At 41.3% G+C, this 19,818-nt stretch overlaps 1 protein-coding gene and 1 long non-coding RNA gene across 5 annotated transcripts in view; one reads left to right on the top strand and one right to left on the bottom strand.

The window, feature by feature from the left end:
• The window catches only part of focad (focadhesin), a 48,988-nt gene that overhangs the window by 13,508 nt on the left and 15,662 nt on the right, over positions 1–19,818 (top strand). For all 4 annotated transcript variants that reach the window (XM_057855575.1, XM_057855574.1, XM_057855573.1 and 1 more), the window contains 21 exons: positions 969–1,073; positions 2,643–2,744; positions 2,810–2,937; positions 3,006–3,132; positions 3,269–3,403; positions 6,931–6,981; positions 7,065–7,148; positions 7,252–7,384; positions 7,467–7,655; positions 10,218–10,339; positions 10,407–10,499; positions 10,568–10,656; positions 10,725–10,766; positions 10,834–10,942; positions 11,008–11,124; positions 11,196–11,419; positions 11,483–11,572; positions 18,080–18,227; positions 18,283–18,402; positions 18,477–18,599; positions 18,663–18,740. In XM_057855575.1, coding sequence (XP_057711558.1) covers positions 969–1,073; positions 2,643–2,744; positions 2,810–2,937; positions 3,006–3,132; positions 3,269–3,403; positions 6,931–6,981; positions 7,065–7,148; positions 7,252–7,384; positions 7,467–7,655; positions 10,218–10,339; positions 10,407–10,499; positions 10,568–10,656; positions 10,725–10,766; positions 10,834–10,942; positions 11,008–11,124; positions 11,196–11,419; positions 11,483–11,572; positions 18,080–18,227; positions 18,283–18,402; positions 18,477–18,599; positions 18,663–18,740 — 2,409 coding nt within the window. The remainder of the gene's footprint in view (positions 1–968; positions 1,074–2,642; positions 2,745–2,809; positions 2,938–3,005; positions 3,133–3,268; positions 3,404–6,930; positions 6,982–7,064; positions 7,149–7,251; positions 7,385–7,466; positions 7,656–10,217; positions 10,340–10,406; positions 10,500–10,567; positions 10,657–10,724; positions 10,767–10,833; positions 10,943–11,007; positions 11,125–11,195; positions 11,420–11,482; positions 11,573–18,079; positions 18,228–18,282; positions 18,403–18,476; positions 18,600–18,662; positions 18,741–19,818) is intronic.
• Positions 2,798–11,360, bottom strand: LOC130928815 (uncharacterized). The gene is made up of 3 exons (XR_009066741.1): positions 10,398–11,360; positions 3,013–3,423; positions 2,798–2,925 (listed from the first exon to the last, which is right to left on the bottom strand). It is a non-coding gene; the product is annotated as an uncharacterized LOC130928815 (long non-coding RNA).

Genomic DNA, 19,818 nt, shown 5'->3' on the forward strand with positions numbered 1-19,818 from the left:
TTTAGGACGGCTCTGTTGTAGAGAACCTTCCTAGCGAACCTAAGTAACTTTTTATCTAAAATACTTCTAAATCGGCAAAATCTTGACTTGAATCTATCTTTAAATGATGAAACAGTTTTAAAACTTTCATATCTCGAAAGTAGAGAGAAGGGAACTAATGCAATAATGGGAGCAATTTTAACAACTTTTAACATCTGATTCAGGGTAAAGGGTAAATTAGGGTAAAGAATTGGGCTCGGGCCAATTGTACCAAAAACCTTCACAAAAAACTTCACATAGTGTGGCCAATGTTTTTTTTGTTTTTTTTTTTTGGGAGAAAAAAAAAAAAAAGTAATTATCACCAATTACTTTGCCAAGTAACTAATTACTCTTACATTCAGGTAATTGAGTTACTAACGCAACTACTTTTTGGGAGAAGTAATTTGTAACTATAATTAATTACTTTTTTTCAGTAAGATTAACAACACTGCATTTATGTGCTTTTTTTTTTTTTTTTGCAAATGATGAATTTTTGAGTGAAAAACCTTTGCTGCATTTGGCTGCGGGCTTTCTGCCGCTGACAGACTTCCCTCTGGGCCAGCGGGACCGCAATGTGAGTCACTTCAGCTCCAGACAATGATGTGAAGTAACATGCGGTGCCAAGGCTGCTCGTTAAGAGGATTCCCCTGCTGTTCTAATTGCTCCCACAGTGCCACTTACACTGGGCATTTATGGAGTGGAAGAAGCCTGTTGACAAATTGGATTGTTCTCCTCAGACAAGCACAAAACTCTACGTCTGCTATTACAGAAAACTGTTGTTACATTTCCGGCATTGCTTTATTTTCGCGGCGATCATGGTAGATATTCTAGAATGAAATGTACTCCAAAAAAAGCATTATATAGTTTATGTTCTGGGGCTGCTTTCCTGCTTCAGAACCTGGATGTCTCAAAATGTCAAGATGACCAACTCCAAAATTTTTGCATTGTAGGTCCCATCCCTTCTTCCACTGCTGCTATTCAAGCTGGGGAAAGAAAATAATCCATGCCTTTCTCACGCCGTGCTGGAGTGCCTCCCAAATCTCGGGACTCACAAGGTTCTAAACGACTTACCTAAAACTTAACTGCAGTTCTGTCCGAGCACAGGTTCTCCATCGTATTTACAGTGTGGAGAACAAGTATTTGATATACTTCCAATGGGTTTTCCCATTGGTAGTGTATCAAATACAGTTGTGGTCAAAAGTTTACATACACTTGTGAAGAACATAATGTCATGGCTCTCTTGAGTTTCCAGTTATTTCTACAACTCGGATTTTTCTCTGATAGAGTGATTGGAACAGGTACTTCTTTGTCACAAAAAACATTCATGAAGTTTGGTTCTTTTATGACTTTATTATGGGTGAACAGAAAAAAGTGATCAAATCTGCTGGGTCAAAAGTATACATACAGCAGCGCTAATATTTGGTAACATGTCCCTTGGCCATTTTCACTTCAATTAGGTGCTTTTGGTAGCCATCCACAAGCTTCTGGCAAGCTTCTGGTTGAATCTTTGACCTCTCCTCTTGACAGAATTGGTGCAGTTCAGTTAAATTTGATCCCTTTCTGACATGGACTTGTTTCTTCAGCATTGTCCACAAGTTCTCAATGGGACTTTGGGAAGGCCATTCAAAAACCTTAATTCTAGCCTGATTTAGCCATTCCAGTTTGGGGTCATTCATGTTGGAACACCCAACTGCGCCCAAGACCCAATCTTCGTGCTGATGACATTAGGTTATCTTGAAGAATTTGAAGGTAATCCTCCTTCTTCATTATCCCATTTACTCTCTGTAAAGCACCAGTTCCATTGGCAGCAAAACATACTACCACCACCGTGCTTGACGGTAGGCATGGTGTACTTGGGTTAAAGGCCTCACCTTTTCTCTTCCAAACACATTGCTGGGCATTGTGGCCAAACAGCTCGATTTTTGTTTCGTCTGACCACAGAACTTTCCTCCAGAAGGTCTTATCTTTGTCCATGTGATCAGCAGCAAACTTCATTCGAGCCTTAAGGTGCCACTTTTGGAGCAAGGGCTTCCTTCTTGCACGGCAGCCTCTCAGTCCATGGAGATCCATAACACGCTTGACTGTGGACACTGACACCTGTGTTCCAGCAGATTCTAATTCTTGGCAGATCTGCTTTTTGGTGATTCTCGGTTGAATCTTCACCCTCCTGACCAATTTTCTCTCAGCAGCAGGTGATAGCTTGCGTTTTCTTCCTGACCGTGGCAGTGACAAAACAGTGCCACGCACTTTATACTTACAAACAATTGTTTGCACTGTTGCTCTTGGGACCTGCAGCTGCTTTGAAATGGCTCCAAGTGACTTTCCTGACTTGTTCAAGTCAATAATCACTCACAAGAAATTGCTAATTCGTGTTGCTGTATGTATATTTTTGACCCAGCAGATTTCATCACTTTTTCTGTTAACCCGTAATAAAGTCATAAAAGAACCAAACTTCATGAATGTTTTTTGTGACAAAGAAGTATCTGTACCAATCACTCTATCGGAGAAAAATCCGAGTTGTAGAAATAACTGGAAACTCAAGAGAGCCATGACATTATGTTCTTCACAAGTGTATGTAAACCTTTGACCACAACTGTACTTGTTCTCCCCACTGTATGTTGCAGATATGTGTGCCCATGGTGCTTCAGACCCTCGGCCTGCTCGCTAGTGACCTTAAACTCAAAGCGGTCGCCATGCGACTCACTACAGATCTTTGGAAGAAACAGGTTGGTGACCTCAACAAATACCGACCCTTCACTGTTAGGTGCTTGTATCATTCCTTTTCGTCCAGGACCGCGTTTACCCCGAGCTTCAGCGACTGCTGGCTCAGCCGGATAACAGGGTGGTTATGGGGAGGGACACCCAGTGGGAGCAGGTCCTGGCCAGGGCGGCCTGTCTTCGAGACATCTGCCGAGAGAGGTCTGATCACTCACCGCTTGCCCATTCAGTACGCTATGACTTGACCGTTTCTCTACGTGTGCAAGCAGGCCTTACCAGCACGGAAGTGACATGTTGGCCGCCATTGTGTTGACTCTGAAGCAGTGTACCAAACTCGACCAGGTGACCCCGGCAGTCCTCGCCCTGCAGGGACTACAGGAGCTGTGCCGCGCAGAGGTTGGCTGCAAAATGTTTATCGATCTTACAAATGAAAGCACTAAAGCTATTTGAGGTTCTCAATCGCCATCTAGTGGTTAATGTGAATTCATCAATGAAGAAGTCAAGTCAAAGTGCTGAGATTTTTTTTTTGCAGGTCGTCGACATAGTGTCGATGTGGAGAAATCTCGGACCTGACCTAAGATGCGACTCTCGTCCGCTGGTGGTCAAAGTCGTCTCTCAGCTTTTGGCTCTGGTCCCTCAACTTGCCGTCAAGTCTGAAGAGTATGAGGTGGGCACAGAGACTAAATTCTGCAAAAGAAACCAAAACAGCTTCATGCTATTTGTTGTTTTTGATATCAAAATACAGTGGGGCAAATAAGTATTTCGTCAACCACTAATTGTGCAAGTTCTCCTATTTGAAAATATTAGAGAGGCCTGTAATTGTCAACATGGGTAAACCTCGACCATGAGAGACAGAATGTGGGGAAAAAAAAACAGAAAATCACATTGATTTTTAACAAATTTATTTGCAAATCATCGTGGAAAATAAGTATTTTGTCAATACCAAAAGTTCATCTCAATACTTTGTTTTCTGTAACTCTTCACGAGCTTTTCACACAGTGTTGCTGGTATTTTGGCCCATTCCTCCGTGCAGATCTCCTCTAGAGCAGTGATGTTTTGGAGCTGTTGTTGGGCAACACGGACTTTCAACTCCTCCACAGATTTTCTATGGGGTTGAGATCTGGAGACTGGCTAGGCCACGCCAGGACCTTGAAATGCTTCTTACGAAGCCACTCCTTTGTTGCCCTGGCTGTGTGTTTGGGATTATTGTCATGCTGAAAGACCCAGCCACGACTCATCTTCAATGCCCTTGCTGATGGAAGGAGATTTTCACTCAAAATCTCTCGATAAATGGCTCCATTCATTCTTTCCTTTACACAGATCAGTCGTCAGAAAAACAGCCCCAAAGCATGATGTTTTCACCCCCATGCTTCACAGTGGGTATGGTGTTCTTCCGATGCAATTCAGTATTCTTTCTCCTCCAAACACGAGAACCTGCGTTTCTACCAAAAAGTTCTATTTTGGTTTCATCTGCCCATAACACATTCTCCCAGTCCTCTTCTGGATCATCCAAATGCTCTCTAGCGAACTGCAGACAGGCCTGGACATGTACTGGCTTCAGCAGGGGGACACGTCTGGCAGTGCAGGATTTGAGTCCCTGGCGGCGCATTGTGTTACTGATAGTAGCCTTTGTTACTGTGGTCCCAGCTCTTTGTAGGTCATTCACTGGGCCCCCCCGGGTGGTTCTGGGATTTTTGTTTACCGTTCTTGTTATCATTTTTACGCCACAGGGTGAGATCTTGCCCCAGATCGAGGGAGATTATCAGTGGTCTTGTATGTCTTCCATTTTCTAATAATTGCTCCCACAGTTGATTTCTTTACACCAAGCGTTTTACCTATTGCAGATTCAGTCTTCCCAGCCTAGTGCAGGTCTAAAGATGTCCCGATCGATCGGCCCGATCCGTCATCAACATGTTGTGCCCCCCCTCCCCTGCCCCAAAAGTCAAACTCCGCCTATAATTAAACCCACTTTTTTATGTGTTTCCCCAAGTTTGAATGTTGTCAATTGTAATTTGTCAAAGTTACTGGTAACTTTTTAAATAAACTTTGGTTCGATTATAACTAAAGATGTCCCGATCGATCGGGGGTCCGATCACGTCATTTTCAAAGTATCGGAATCGGCAAAAAAATTTCGGACATGCCTTTTTTTAATATATAAATATTTTTAAATTAAATCGTTTTCTAATTGTATTTAACGTTACAGACATAATATGTTACACTCATCCAGAGTCTTTAGTCTTGGCTTAAAGTAGGGCTATCAAATTTATTGTGTTAACGGTGGTAATTAAGTTTTTTTTTAATTAATCACATTAAAACATTTAATGCAAGTAATGCATGCGCTGCACGACCCACTCACGCATTGTCGTGTCCAATCTAAAATGGCACCGTTTTACCAATATATAGAGCTAATAGGCAGCGTAAAATGAGTAGTGAATTTTGACAGCCTTTGGAGCCTTTTTTTAATTGGCTTAAGCCTTAAAATCCCTCTCTCAACAATTAGAAGTATCGTGGGAAGCAATGTGGGGAAGAAAGCTAGTAGTTGATCTTTTTCTTAACACCCTATGATATTTCCCACGCAGAGAAGATATATCAATTGGTGCCGCTACGCAAAGTCATGGTTGCACTTCCCATCATGCATTTGGGCAGAACAGTTAAATGGCTACAGCAGCATGTCCAAAGTCCGGCCCGGGGGCCAAATGCGGCACGTGGTCAAATTTCATCTGGCCCCCAGCCTCTGTCATAAATTCAGTAACGTCTGGCCCGCACACAGACTTAATGAATTGGTCAGCAGCACTGCTACCAGCATATGAAGTAGCTTACACACTAAAAGGCAGCAGCACTCTAAGCAACATTACCGCTTGTGACCCTTTATTTACAATTTTCTAAAATGGCGATAATCACCAACAACAAAAAGGTGACTGCGTTGGCCAACGCTACAAGGATAGGTGGAAATTTGACTATTTCATCACTAAAATACACAACAACTGTGTCTGCCTCATTTGCAAAGAGACAGTCGCTGTTTTTAAAGAGTTCAATGTGAGGCAATGTTACCAAACAAGACACACTGACATGTACGACAAGATTACAGGGAAGATACGCAGCAAGAAATTGAAGCAACTTGAAGTTTGCTCACAAGAGCCCGAGAGTCGAAAGAGAACGCCACACAGGCTAGTTGCGAGATTGTTGAAATTATTTAGAAAAATGATAAAGCAAATGTGACACACAAAATGGCTTGCTAAAATTTGCCCTAAATATATTGTTCTACGTAAAGGACGTCAGCCAAGGTCGTCCCCCCTCATTTTTACCACACCAAATCTGGCCCCCTTTGCAAAAAGTGTGGACACCCCTGGGCTACAGTATCATTTACTGAAAGCTCAACAAATACACTAGATGGCAATATTTAGTCACAATATACAAAGTCACATTTATCCTTTAAGAATTACAAGTCTTTCTATCCGTGGATCACTCTCACAGAAAAAGGTTAATAATGTAAATGCCATCTTGATTTATTGTCATAATAAACAAATACAGTACTTATGTACTGTATGTTGAATGTATATATTCGTCTGAGTTTTATTCATTTTTTTCTTAATGCATTGCCAAAATGTATATGATCGGGAAAAATTATCGGGAATGATTGGAGTTGAATCGGGAGCAAAAAAAAAAAAAGCAATCGGATCGGGAAATATCGGGATTGGCAGATACTCAAACTAAAAAGAGTGGGATCGGATCGGGAGCAAAAAAACATGATCGGAACAACCTTATGCAGGTCTACAATTTTGTCTCTGGTGTCCTTCGACAGCTCTTTGGTCTTGGCCATAGTGGAGTTTGGAGTGTGACTGACTGAAGTTGTGGACAGGTGTCTTTTATACCGATAATGAGTTAAAACAGGTGCCATTAATACAGTAACGAGGGGAGCCTCGTTAGACCTCGTTAGAAGAAGTTAGACCTCTTTGACAGCCAGAAATCTTGCTTGTTTGTAGGTGACCAAATACTTAATTTCCACTCTAATTTGGAGATAAATTCTTTAAAAATCAGACAATGTGATTTTCATTTTTTTTTCCACATTCTGCCTCTCATGGTTGAGGTTTACCCATGTTGACAATTACAGGCCTCTCTAATCTTTACAAGTAGGAGAACTTGCACAATTGGTGGTTGACTAAATACTGATTTGCCCCACTGTATATGTTCTAGCTACTCAAGGAAGAAGCAGTCAGCTTTCTGTGGAACTACACCATGGATAAGGTCTGTGTAGAGAACACGTAGGCCCAATCTGATGTTGGGACTGGTGTGTCTTCAACACTAAATGTTTTAATGTTTGGCAAAAGGATCCAGAGGTGGTCAGTTGCGGTTTTCGGTCTTTGGCGGATTTCCCGGAATCGGTTCACACAGTAAATCATCTCCCTGAGGCAGTGAGTCAAGTCTATTGGAATTTGTTATTGGGCAAACAGAAGTTCTCTCAAGGCAAGGTTAGGAACTTAGCTCAAAGTCTTTGTTTGGTGTTCATTTTTCTAGGCCAGGCCTGCAGTCCAGCAGCCTGAACCTGAGGATGGCGAGCTGGCTGGGAAGGGAGAAGAGAAAGACCTTTCTGTCACAGGTTCATCCTATGTAAAGTTGCTGACTCTCACCCCCTCTCCGGCTCTACCAGGTGAACGGTATTTTTTTTCGGGTGTTTCAATAAGAGTAGTTTTTAAAGAATGCTCTGACTATTATCAATAAAATATGTGCAGCCTTGGAGCTCTTCCTTACATCGCTAGTCAGGCAGGAGATGAGCCAGATGCCGAGGGGTGTGTATTTTTCTGCACTGAGGGGTGGTAGCCTCCGTTCGGACCAGGGCAAAACTTTGGCAGGGATTCCCGCCTTCATGCTCAAGACCTACGAGAAGAACAAGCAGCCGGGGCTCAAACCAGGCCTGGCAGGTAATGAAGTTGGGAACATACAGTGGGGCAAATAAGTATTTAGTCAACCACCAATTGTGCAAGTTCTCCTACTCGAAAAGATTAGAGGGGTCTGTAATTGTCAACATGGGTAAACCTCAACCATGAGAGACAGAATTCCAAATTAAAGTGGAAAATAAGTATTTGGTCACCTACAAACAAGCAAGATTTCTGGCTGTCAAAAAGGTCTAACTTCTTCTAACGAGGCTCCACTCGTTACCTGTATTAATGACACCTGTTTTAACTCATTATCGGTATAAAAGACACCTGTCCACAACCTCAGTCAGTCACACTCCAAACTCCACTATGGCCAAGACCAAAGAGCTGACGAAGGACACCAGAGACAAAATTGTAGACCTGCACCAGGCTGGGAAGACTGAATCTGCAATAGGTAAAACGCTTGGTGTAAAGAAATCAACTGTGGGAGCAATTATTAGAAAATGTAAGACATACAAGACCACTGATAATCTCCCTCGATCTGGGGCTCCATGCAAGATCTCACCTCGTGGCGTCAAAATGATAACAAGAACGGTGAGCAAAAAATCCCAGAACCACACGGGGGGACCTAGTGAATGACCTACAGAGAGCTGGGACCACAGTAACAAAGGCTACTATCAGTAACACAATGCGCCACCATGGACTCAAATCCTGCACTGCCAGACGTGTCCCCATGCTGAAGAGAGTACACGTCCATGCCAGTCTGTTGTTCGCTAGAGAGCATTTGGATGATCCAGAAGAGGACTGATAGAATGTGTTATGGTCAGATGAAACCAAAATGGAACTTTTTGGGAGAAACACAGGTTCTCGTGTTTGGAGGAGAAATAATACTGAATTGCATCGGAAGAACACCATACCCACTGTGAAGCATGGGGGTGGAAACATCACGCTTTGGGGCTGTTTTCCTGCAAAGGGACCAGGACGACTGATCTGTGTAAAGGAAAGAATGAATAGGGCCATGTATCGATAGATTTTGAGTGAACATCACCTTCCGTCAGCAAGGGCATTGAAGATGAGATGTGGCTGGGTCTTTCAACATGGCAATGATCCCAAACACACAGCCAGGGCAACAAAGGAGTGGCTTCGTAAGAAGTAGAGATGTCCGGATTGATGCCGATCGATCGGGTCCGATCACGTCATTTTCACAAAGTATCGGAATCGGCAAAAAAAATATCGGCCATGCCTTTTTTTAATATATATATATATATATATACTTTTTTTTTTTTAATTAAATCGTTTTCTAATTGTTTTTGACGTTACAGACATAATATGTTACACTCTATGTTACACATTAAGGTAGGGTTATCAAATTTATCCCGATAACAGCGGTAATTAATTTTTAAAAAAATGTATCACGTTAAAATATTATCGCAATTAATGCATGCGCTGCACGACCCACTCACGCATTGTCGCGCTCAATCTGTAATGGCGCCGTTTTACCTATGTAGCGAGATTAAAGGCAGTGTAAAATGAGTAGATTGAATTTTGGCAACCTTTGGAGCCTTTTTTTAATTGGCTAAAGCCTTACAATCCCTCTCCCTATGATTAGAAATATCATGGGAAGCAAGGTAGCAATTGATCTTCTTCTTAACACCTTACGTTATTTCCCAACGCAGAGAACATATATCAATTGGTTGCACTACGCACAGTCATGGTTCCAATTCCCATCATGCATTGGGGCATGGCTACAGTATCATTTACTGAAAGCTCAACAAATACACTAGATGGCAATATTTAGTCACAATATACAAAGTCACAAGTCTTTCTATCGGTGGATCCCTCTCACAGAAAGAATGTTAATAATGTAAATGCCATCTTGAGGATTTATTGTCATAATAAACAAATACAGTACTTATGTACTGTATGTTGAATGTATATATTAGTCCGAGTTTCATTCATTTTTTTCTTAATGCATTGCCAAAATGTATATGATCGGGAAAATATATCGGGAATGATTGGAATTGAATCAGGAGCAAAAAAAAGCAATCGGATCGGGAAATATCAGGATCGGCAGATACTCAAACTAAAATGATCGGATCGGGAGCAAAAAAACATGATCGGAACAACCCTAGTAAGAAGCATTTCAAGGTCCTGGAGTGGCCTAGCCAGTCTCCAGATCTCAACCCAATAGAAAATCTCTGGAGGGAGTTGAAAGTCCGTGTTGCCCAACGACAGCCCCAAAACATCAGTGCTTTAGAGGAGATCTGCATGGAGGAATAGGCCAAACGTTTGGCCTCCGTTATTGCCAACAAAGGGTGCATAACAAAGTATTGAGATGAACTTTTGGTATTGACGAAATACTTATTTTCCACCTTGATTTGCAAAGAAATTCTTTAAAAATCAAACAATGTGATTTCCTGGTTTTTTTCCCCCACATTCTGTCTCTCGTAGTTGAGGTTTACCCATGTTGACAATTACAGGACTCTCAAATATTTTCAAGTGGGAGAACTTGCACAATTAGTGGCTGACTAAATACTTATTTGCCCCACTGTATACCGCTCCGTCAATCCCTTCACTCAATGAGCGCTTATTTCTCTGGCGTCGCAGCCGGCCTCTTGCTTTGCTACGAGCTACCTCAGCAGACCGATTGCGACGGGCGACCCATACACCGCCATCTTCTCAGCCGGAGCCGGAGCTACCAGCAAACCTTGACCGCCCTCATCCACGAAGTATTTTTCAGGTCGCTTTGAGAGAGTTTTAAGAATAAAAAGCCTCATATTTTCCTACCGTCTGCAGGTTAACATCCAGCTATCCGAATGGCATCGCGTTCTGCTGCTGCCTCAGGCGTGGCGTGGGTTCATGAATCGTACTTTCCACGCAGTCCTTGAGGTGGCTTCCTCATATATCTCTAGCTCAGTTGCCAAAGCAGGTTCCAGCGACTTTTGTGCTGTGTTAAGGGTCGCCGTGCTGATCTGGAAATGCAGAACAAAAAAAGGCAAGAGGACCAAGAAGAGCTGCAGTATAAAAAACATTGTGCCTGGCTTTGGTGAGTCTCACAATCAAGCCATTTTAATCCAAAATCCGGTGCGATGATTCTCTCTTGGTCATTGTCAGGACCAGAGACCACTTAACCGATGCCATCCGAGGCGCGACAAAGTGAGAGAAAACGCAACTGTCAATGAGTCTTGGTGAAGAAGCTAAAATGGGTTTGTGCTGCATTCAGGGACAGTCCTATGGTTCAGGGGAACTCCGTCCTGGCTCTGAGTGCCCTGGCTGCCGTTCTGGCTAAATACGAGCGTAACCTCCCTGCTGATAACGACGGAGGCTTCCGTGTAAGACACTCTGCCATTTAGGGTGGGATTTCTCGTAAATTGCTTTGAAAATGTTTCGCTTTTAGGCAGGACCTGAGTTTGTGCCTACCAGTAGCTGGCTAGCGATGGTGCTCGACACTTTGTTTAGCATTATCAGCAGTAGCTACAAGGCTAAAGGGCAAGTATTTCCGTGGTACCTGCATGTAAGTGGAGCTAAAATTAGACATCCTGAAAGAATGATGTCATTTCTAAGTAAGTCTTTCTTTCTGTTTAGCGCTCCTATTCGGGCGAGAACACTGCGAGCGCCATTGCCCGCTCCTGCGCTAGCCTGGCGCTGTCCCTGCTAGTGCCGGTGCTTGTTCTGTGGCATCAAGACAGCACCAAACAGGTGGTGTCTACACTCAGAGCCGGCCTAACCGACGAATCTCAGCCCATTCGGTTCCATTCCGGCCTGGCTCTCGGCATGGTGCTGTCTGGCCTACACCACCAGCGTCTCAGGTAGGGCACGGCTGTTAAAACAAGCTCAATGTCCAGCGTGACTGACAACCGTTTACTCCGTAGCGACATTTCTCCTGAGAAGAACGCCGATCTTCTGCTTGATGCTATTGCTGCTCTGGAAGCTTGCTCTTTTGACAGCGATGCGGATTACAAGTCAGTGCACCGTCGGGGAGGCGACAAGATGCATTATGTGTAGGGCTGCAGCTATCGAATATTTTAGTAATCGACTGAAAATTCTATCGATTAATCGGATAAAATAAATATATTTTTAGGTGAAGAGCAATTATAAATATACATGAGAAAACAAGACATTTCATCTAATCTTGAACCATTTTCAGTCAATCAATCTCTTTATTTTTGATGTATATTTGTTGAAAACAGCCAGCAATTGCATCTCATATGTAACTAGAATTAAAAAAAGACTCATTCACTGCTTTCACTCAAAAAACCTTTAGATCTTATTAAAAAAAAAATATATATATATATATATATATATATATATACACCTAAAAATGCCGTTACGCTTGATAACACACATCACTTAAAAGTTTAATTTATTATTATTTAATTTCTATTTGTGTCAAGCTATTTTTAAGTTCTAGTTAAGTTTTAAGTTAGTCTAAACTGTTAGTCCTGATAGGATTTTGAGTTTTTGCTGTGTTCAAAATAAATGTAAAATAACTAAATAATAAATGTAATGTAGCTAAAATTGATAGTTAGCATTATTGAGTCTTTATTTTACACCCTCATCACTCCACAACGCTATGTTATGTTAAAGCCTGGATGTAAGACACGTTAGCCACGCATCGACAGTGGTCATAATTAATAGAAACCTAGCCCTCCGCAGGGCTAACGTTAAGTGAGCTAGTAGTGACAGTAACGTTAATCTTATTTATTAGCGCTTAGCGCTCTACTGCTTTAAGATGGCGGCTGTTTACTAACGCTGCCCAGACACAGCCGAGTCTGTCATTTCGCATCTAGTTCAACATACATGTGATCTCTATGAGACGCATCAGACGCTACCTGCTACAAAATAGCATCGTGCGGACCAGTATTTAGCAACGTCGGCGTCGTTTGTAGCGGCTGTCGGCTGCAGTAAGTTTATTTGGTTTTTTTTCCCCTTCTTCCTCTCCGCACGTGACATCAGCGCGTTGTCCCACATTAAAAGTAGTCCGAGCAAAACGTGATGCTTAGAGCTGTCAAAATCAACGATTACTCGAGGTGAATAAAATTACTCGGCTCAGTTTTTAAACTCGAGTTACTCGAGTTGCTCGAGTATTCGTTTCAGCTCTAATATATATATATATATATATATACAGGGGTGCACATAAGTGGTCCGCATGCGTGCATGCGTACTGGACGTAGACAAACGCGCTGGCCCTCAACGGCTTCCATACACTTTTGCGTACCGATGGCTGACCACTGTATTTGCGGCGTACACGAGAAAATAACTTCTCAAAATGTCGAAGAGGCAGGCCCCACTGAGTAATTATTTCCGTGTTCCCCCACCCACATCAAAAGACAGACAGACGACGGAGACGTCACCGGAGCTACCGGAAAAAAAGGATTTTTGCTGAAAAGTGGCTGCAGGAGGTACCATGGCTAGAAGTAAATGATGCTCGCACGGAAATGCGGGACAAAATGTGCCGTGAGAATCCCAATGTCGCTGATAAGAGCAGCGCATTTTATGTAGGGTGAAAGAATTTCAGCCATCCAAACTTTGAAAAGCACGAAAAAAACAGCATGTGGCAATTAAGCAAACTATCGATGTCAGACAGGACCCCACTCGCCCTATGGACAAGTGGCGGAATAAAGGTCATGAAAACCACCATGCACTGACAAATGTGTTTTTGTCCGCATTTTACAAAGCTAAACATGCACGTTCAATGAGGTCTTATGAGGAGGACATCCCACTTTTACAAAGGCTTGGAGTTAATGTGGGAGCCGCATAATGCCCTTTATTTTGAATTGGTGCTTTTATGTTCATTTCTTTACATTTCACTCTAAAGTAATGGCAATTTTGTTGTTCCAGTTGATGTTAATCAAGCATTAATTGTTAATGTAATTAATTCAAGTTAATTGGCTCTAAGTAAAGCTTGTCATAATTTTATCGCATCAGGCGGGTCGGCTCTCAAGCTCAATGAGGAACAAGTCACATCTCCAGGTCCTCCTCTGAGAACCTGGGCAAAAAAAATATGTGCACCCCTGTATATATACTTTATATATATAAAAATTTATATATATATACACCTAAAAATGCCGTTACGCTTGATAACACACATCACTTAAACGTTAGAATTTTTTTCCCGTGTGTTTCAAATGAATTTCTATTTGTGTCACGTACATGTGATCTCTATGAGACTCATCTGACGCTACCTGCTACCAACATAGCATCGTGCGGGCTAGTATTTAGCAACGTTGGCGTCGTTTGTAGCGGCTGTCGGCTCATGTAAGGTTTTTTTTTTTTTTTTTTTGCTTCTTCCTCTACGCACGTGACATCAGCGCGTTGTCCCGCATTAAAAGTAGGGCATTCAAAACGTGATGCTTAGAGCTGTCAAAATAAACGATTACTCGAGGTGAATAAAATTACTCGGATCAGTTTTTAAACTCGAGTTGCTCGAGTATTTGTTTCAGCTCTAATTATGTGTGAATTAAAGATGTCCCGATCATCTTTGATCGGGTCCGATCACGTCATTTTCAAAGTATCGGAATCGGCAAAAAAATATCGGGCATGCCTTTTTGAAATATATATATAATTTTTTAGGGCTGTCAAAATTATCGCGTTAACAGCCGGTAATTATTTTTTTTAATTAATCACGTTAAAATATTTTACGCAATTAACACACATGCCCCGCTCAGACAGATTTAAATGACAGTACAGTGAAATGCCCACATGTTAACTGTGTTTTATGGAGTTTTGCCGCCCTCTGCTGGCGCTTGGGTGCGACTGATTTTATAGGCTTCACCACCCATGAGCATTGTGTAAGTAATTATTGACATCAACAAAGGCAAGCTACTAGTTTATTTTTTGATTGAAATTTTTACAAATTTTACTAAAACGAAAACATTAAGAGGGTTTTAATATAAAATTTCTATAACTTGTACCAACATTTATATTTTAAGAACTACAAGTCTTTCTATCCATGGATCGCTTTAACAGAATGTTAATAATGTTAATGCCATCTTGTTGATTTATTGTTATAATAAACAAAAACAGTCCATTTGTACCGCATGTTGAATTTATATATCCATCTTGTGTCTTATCTTTCCATTCCAACAATAATTTACAGAAAAATATGGCATATTTTATAGATGGTTTCAATTGCGATTAATTACGATTAATTAATTTTTAAGCTGTAATTAACTCGATTAAAAATTTTAATCGTTTGACAGCCCTAATATTTTCTAATTAAATCGTTTTCTAATTGTATTTAATGTCACAGACAAAATGTCTTACACTCACCCAGAGTCTTTAGTTTTGGCTTAAAGTAGGGCTATCAAATTTATCGCATTAATGGCGGTAATTAATTTTTAAAAAATTAATCACGTTAAAATATTAAACGCAATCAACGCATGCGCTGCACTACCCACTCACGCATTGTCGCGTTCAATCAATAATGGCACCGTTATTCGGATACATAGAGATAAAAGGCAACGTAAAATGAGTCGAGAATTTTGGGAGCCTTTGAAGCCTTTTTTAAATTGGCTAAAGCCTTACAATTCCTCTCTCACCAATTAGAAATATCGTGGGGAAGCAATGTGGGGAAGAACGGTAGTAGTTGATCTTTTTCATAACACCCTATGTTATTTCCCAACGCAGAGAAGATATATCAATTGGTACCCTTACGCACAGTCATGGTTGCACTTCCCATCATGCATTTGGGCAGAAGTTAAATGGCTACAGCAGAGGTTGCGCTAGACTTTTTCGTTGTCTTTCATTTTGACTGACAGGGTCATAAAAATCCGGTCATAATCTATTTTTACCCGTCACTTAAATTTTTAAAATCATAATAATGACATTTTCAATAGTATTTAGTTTTCATTCATTTTTAATTAATACTCTGTCCGAACAAGCTTAACAGAGAATCCATCACACATCAAGCAGATGAATATGTAACTTTTTCTCCGCAGTGACAAAAACAGCTGACTGTGGCCCCAGTAGGTAGGCTACATATGGAAAAATGAAATTAACAGTTCACCTGCTGTGGCCTGAACGCAGTCTCACACCTTCCTCCCGATGCGCATGGACCTGAATTGCGTGCCCGCTTGTGCAGTCCCTCTTTTTTCACCTCTTTTATTAACACCATCGTCGTTTTGGGGCTTTTTGAAGAAACTTGGGACACTCAGTTGCCATGACATTTTAAGTAAGGCCAACGACGCCATGCATCAAGAGAAAATAGCTAATTAATATGCTCACTCGCCACCCTGTGGTCTGGGGTGTGAATTGCAACCTATCAAAATGACAGATGGACTTCAGTTTTTTTCCGTCACCGTTTTAAAAAACCGGTCAACGACGGAAAATATTCGGTTAACGTGACCCCTGGGCTACAGTATCATTTACTGAAAGCTCAACAAATACACTAGATGGCAATATTTAGTCACAATATACAAAGTCACATTTATCCTTTAAGAACTACAAGTCTTTCTATCTGTGGATCCCTCTCACAGAAAGAATGCTAATAATGTAAATGCCATCTTGAGGATTTATTGTCATAATAGACAAATACAGTACATATGTACTGTATGTTGAATGTATTTATTTGTCGTGTTGGTTATTATTATAGCAGAGAAGATAGCAGTAAATCAACAAAGACAAGTCAACTGTGCCCCGATTTAGCACTCAAAAGATCTGATGGACTCAAAAAGTGGGTTACGATTGCATATTAGTTTGAAAATCGACTGCATCCACCGTATTTTTACACAAGTGACTTCCGGTCTGCCCGATCCTAGCTACCGTTAGAAGTATTGACGCAGTTAAATAATAAACTCTGCCGTTCTTTTCGCGTGCGTCATGTTGAGCCGCTTCTGGGACGCTTCTAACACGCGGCCGCACTGCGACTGGTGTGCATTGGCTGATTGACTTTAACGGCCGCGTTTCACTGCGTTCTCGCGGCGGCCACGTTGTCGCGCCGTTGACGTTTCTGGGTTATACTGTCCTACCTTGTTGGTCCTCATTATAGTAGAGAAGACGGAGTAAATATAATCTACACAAAGAAACTAACCCGATCGACTCACAGCCTCGAAACGTAATGGTTACATTACGTCAGAAACTCGTTCGGTACGCCTCCGTTCTGAGCCGAGCACCGCGTCCAGAAACGGTTCAATACAAATACATGTACCGTTACACCCTTACTACGCAGCCTGATTTAGAATTCCCATCAAGAAAGATGGGAAACAAAAAAAAAAACAATTTTCAACTTATAAATATTCATATAAGTTAATTTTTTCACTGACACTGCGTTTCGGGGTCATCAACATGTTGTGCCCCCCCCTCCCCCGCCCCAAAACTCAAACTCCGCCTATAATTAAACCCACTTTTTTATGTGTTTCCCCAAATTTGAATCTTGTCAATTGTAATTTGTCAAAGTTACTGGTAACTTTTTAAAAAAACTTTGGTTCGATTATAACTAAAGATGTCCCGATCGATCGGGGGTCCAATCACGTCATTTTCAAAGTATTGGAATCGGCAAAAAAATATCGGACATGCCTTTTTTTAATATATATACAGTATATTTTTTAATTAAATCGTTTTCTAATTGTATTTAACGTTACAGACAAAATGTCTTACACTCATCCAGAGTCTTTAGTTCTGGCTTAAAGTAGGGCTATCAAATTTATCGCGTTAACGGCGATAATTAAATTTTTTAAAATTAATCACTATTTAACGCAATTAACGCATGCGCTGCACGACCCACTCACGCATTGTCGCGTTCAATCTATAATGGCGCCGTTTTACCTATATATAGAGCTAAAAGGCAGCGTAAAATGAGTAGAGAGAATTTTGGCAGCCTTTGGAGCCTTTTTTTAATTGGCTAAAGCCTTACAATCCCGCTCTCAACATTTAGAAATATCGTGGGAAGCAATGTGGGGAAAAAAAGTAGTAGTTGATCTTTGTCATAACACTATGTTATTTCCCAACGCAGAGAAGATATATTAACTGGTTCCACTACGCACAGTCATGGTTGCACTTCCCATCATGCATTTGGGCAGAACAGTTAAATGGCTACAGTATCATTTACTGAAAGCTCAACAAATACACTAGATGGCAATATTTAGTCACAATATACAAAGTCACATTTATCCTTTAAGAATTATAAGTCTTTCTATCCGTGGATCCCTCTCAAAGAAAGAATGTCAATAATGTAAATGCCATCTTGAGGATTTATTGTCACAATAAACAAAGACAGTACTTATGTACTGTATGTTGAATGTATATATTCATCTGAGTTTTATTCATTTTTTTCTTAATGCATTGCCAAAATGTATATGATCGGGAAAAATTATCGGGAATTGAATCGGGAGAAAAAAAAAAAAGCAATCTGATCGGGAAATATCGGGATCGGCAGATACTCAAACTGAAACGATCGGGATTGGATCGGGAGCAAAAAAAACATGATCGGAACAACCCTAGTGTGAATGGTTTCTCTCTCTCTCTCTCAGTACCGGCTGTTTGTTGGGTCTGGGTCTGGTGCTTTCGGCTCTCTGTGACGGGGGACAGACGCACCAACGCGACCGTGTCATCCAAACGCTGGACAGGCTACATCGGGCTCTTCAGGACAGCAGTGAACAGGGGCGCATGCTGCAAGAGGTAGGACAAAAACAATGAAAAAGAGAAAAATGGTTTAAAAATATTCGGCGTGTAGGTGTTGGCGTACTCGGTGGCGTGCGTAAGTGTGTCGGCCTTCGGTGGAAGCCTCGTCGAATCGGGCAAGGTGGACCAGGTCATGGATACGCTGCGCTCTTTGACGGAGGACAGCCAGCAGGTTTTCGTGCACATTCAATTTTGCTGGATTTTTTGCAATGTAATTCATCCTTGAGGTGTTTTTTTGTTGTTCAGACGCCGGGCTTTGCCTTGGCTCTGGGCCTGGCGGTCCATGGACTTTCTCTGTGCGGCCACGGCAAAGCGGAAGATCTCCAAACTCGTCTGTTGGCTGCCTGGGTCAAGATTTTACTAGCTGAGGTGCAGATTGTTGCCTGATTAATTTCTCTGTGTCCGACTCTTACTCGGGTTTACTGTTGTCAGGGCTGTCCCACCATGCAGCGCCTGGCAGCCGTTAACGGACTGGTGGCCGCAGCAGGATCCGAGAGTTACTTGATTCAGGTTTTTATTTAGTCATCATAACCAACTTACAGTGGGGCAAGTATTTAGTTAACCACCAATTGTGCAAGTTCTCCTACTTGAAAATATTAGATGTCAACATGGGTAAACCTCAACCATGAGAGACATAATGTGAAAAAAAAAAACCAGAAAATCACATTGTTTGATTTTTAAAGAATTTATTTCCAAATTAGAGTGGAAAATAAGTATTTGGTCACCTACAAACAAGCAAGATTTCTGGCTGTCTAACTTCCTCCAAAGAGGCTCCACTCGTTACCTGTATTAATGGCACCTGTTTTAACTCATTATCGGTATAAAAGACACCTGTCCACAGACCCGGCAGCAAGGCCGGGCATTAGGGGGCCGTGACAGCCCTAGCTCGATTAAACTGAATTGTGTAAGGTTTTTTTTAGGGCTGTCAAACGATTAAAATTTTTAATCGAGTTAATTACAGCTTAAAAATTAATTAATCGTAATTAATCGCAATTAATCGCAATTCAAACCATCTTTAAATATGCCATATTTTTCTGTAAATTATATATATATTCTGTAAAATAAATTGTTGGAATGGAAAGATAAGACACAAGATGGATATATACATTCAACATACGGTACATAAGGACTGTAGTGGGCATTTCCCTCTACTGTCATTTAAATCTGTCTATGCTGTCCTCACCCCGAAGCGTCTACTTTTTCCAAAGCTAGACAGCTAGTGAACGACGCCTTAATAATTAGACTTCTTCCTTTTTCATCTGATTTATTAATAAAATGGCCTCAAACCATTGTCCTCTTTAGACCGTCGTAAAACTACAAAAAAAAAGTACACAAGCATTGCATTAGCAACAACGTTAGCTTAGCACGCTATACAGGTTCACTAAACATAAACAAAAAACGTCTAATACAAAAAATAGAACATTTCGCTTACTAACATAATATGTACATTCTTTACAACAACCATACTTACGGACAAATCTTGTCCAAGGATCATATAAGCACAACATTATCAGCCCGAGACATCGTGCAGCCATAATGAAGAAAGAAAAGAAGAAAATAATAAACCATGTCGCAAAGCAACCACAAG

Source organism: Corythoichthys intestinalis, chromosome 13, assembly GCF_030265065.1.
Source record: "Corythoichthys intestinalis isolate RoL2023-P3 chromosome 13, ASM3026506v1, whole genome shotgun sequence".
NCBI lineage: Eukaryota > Metazoa > Chordata > Actinopteri > Syngnathiformes > Syngnathidae > Corythoichthys > Corythoichthys intestinalis.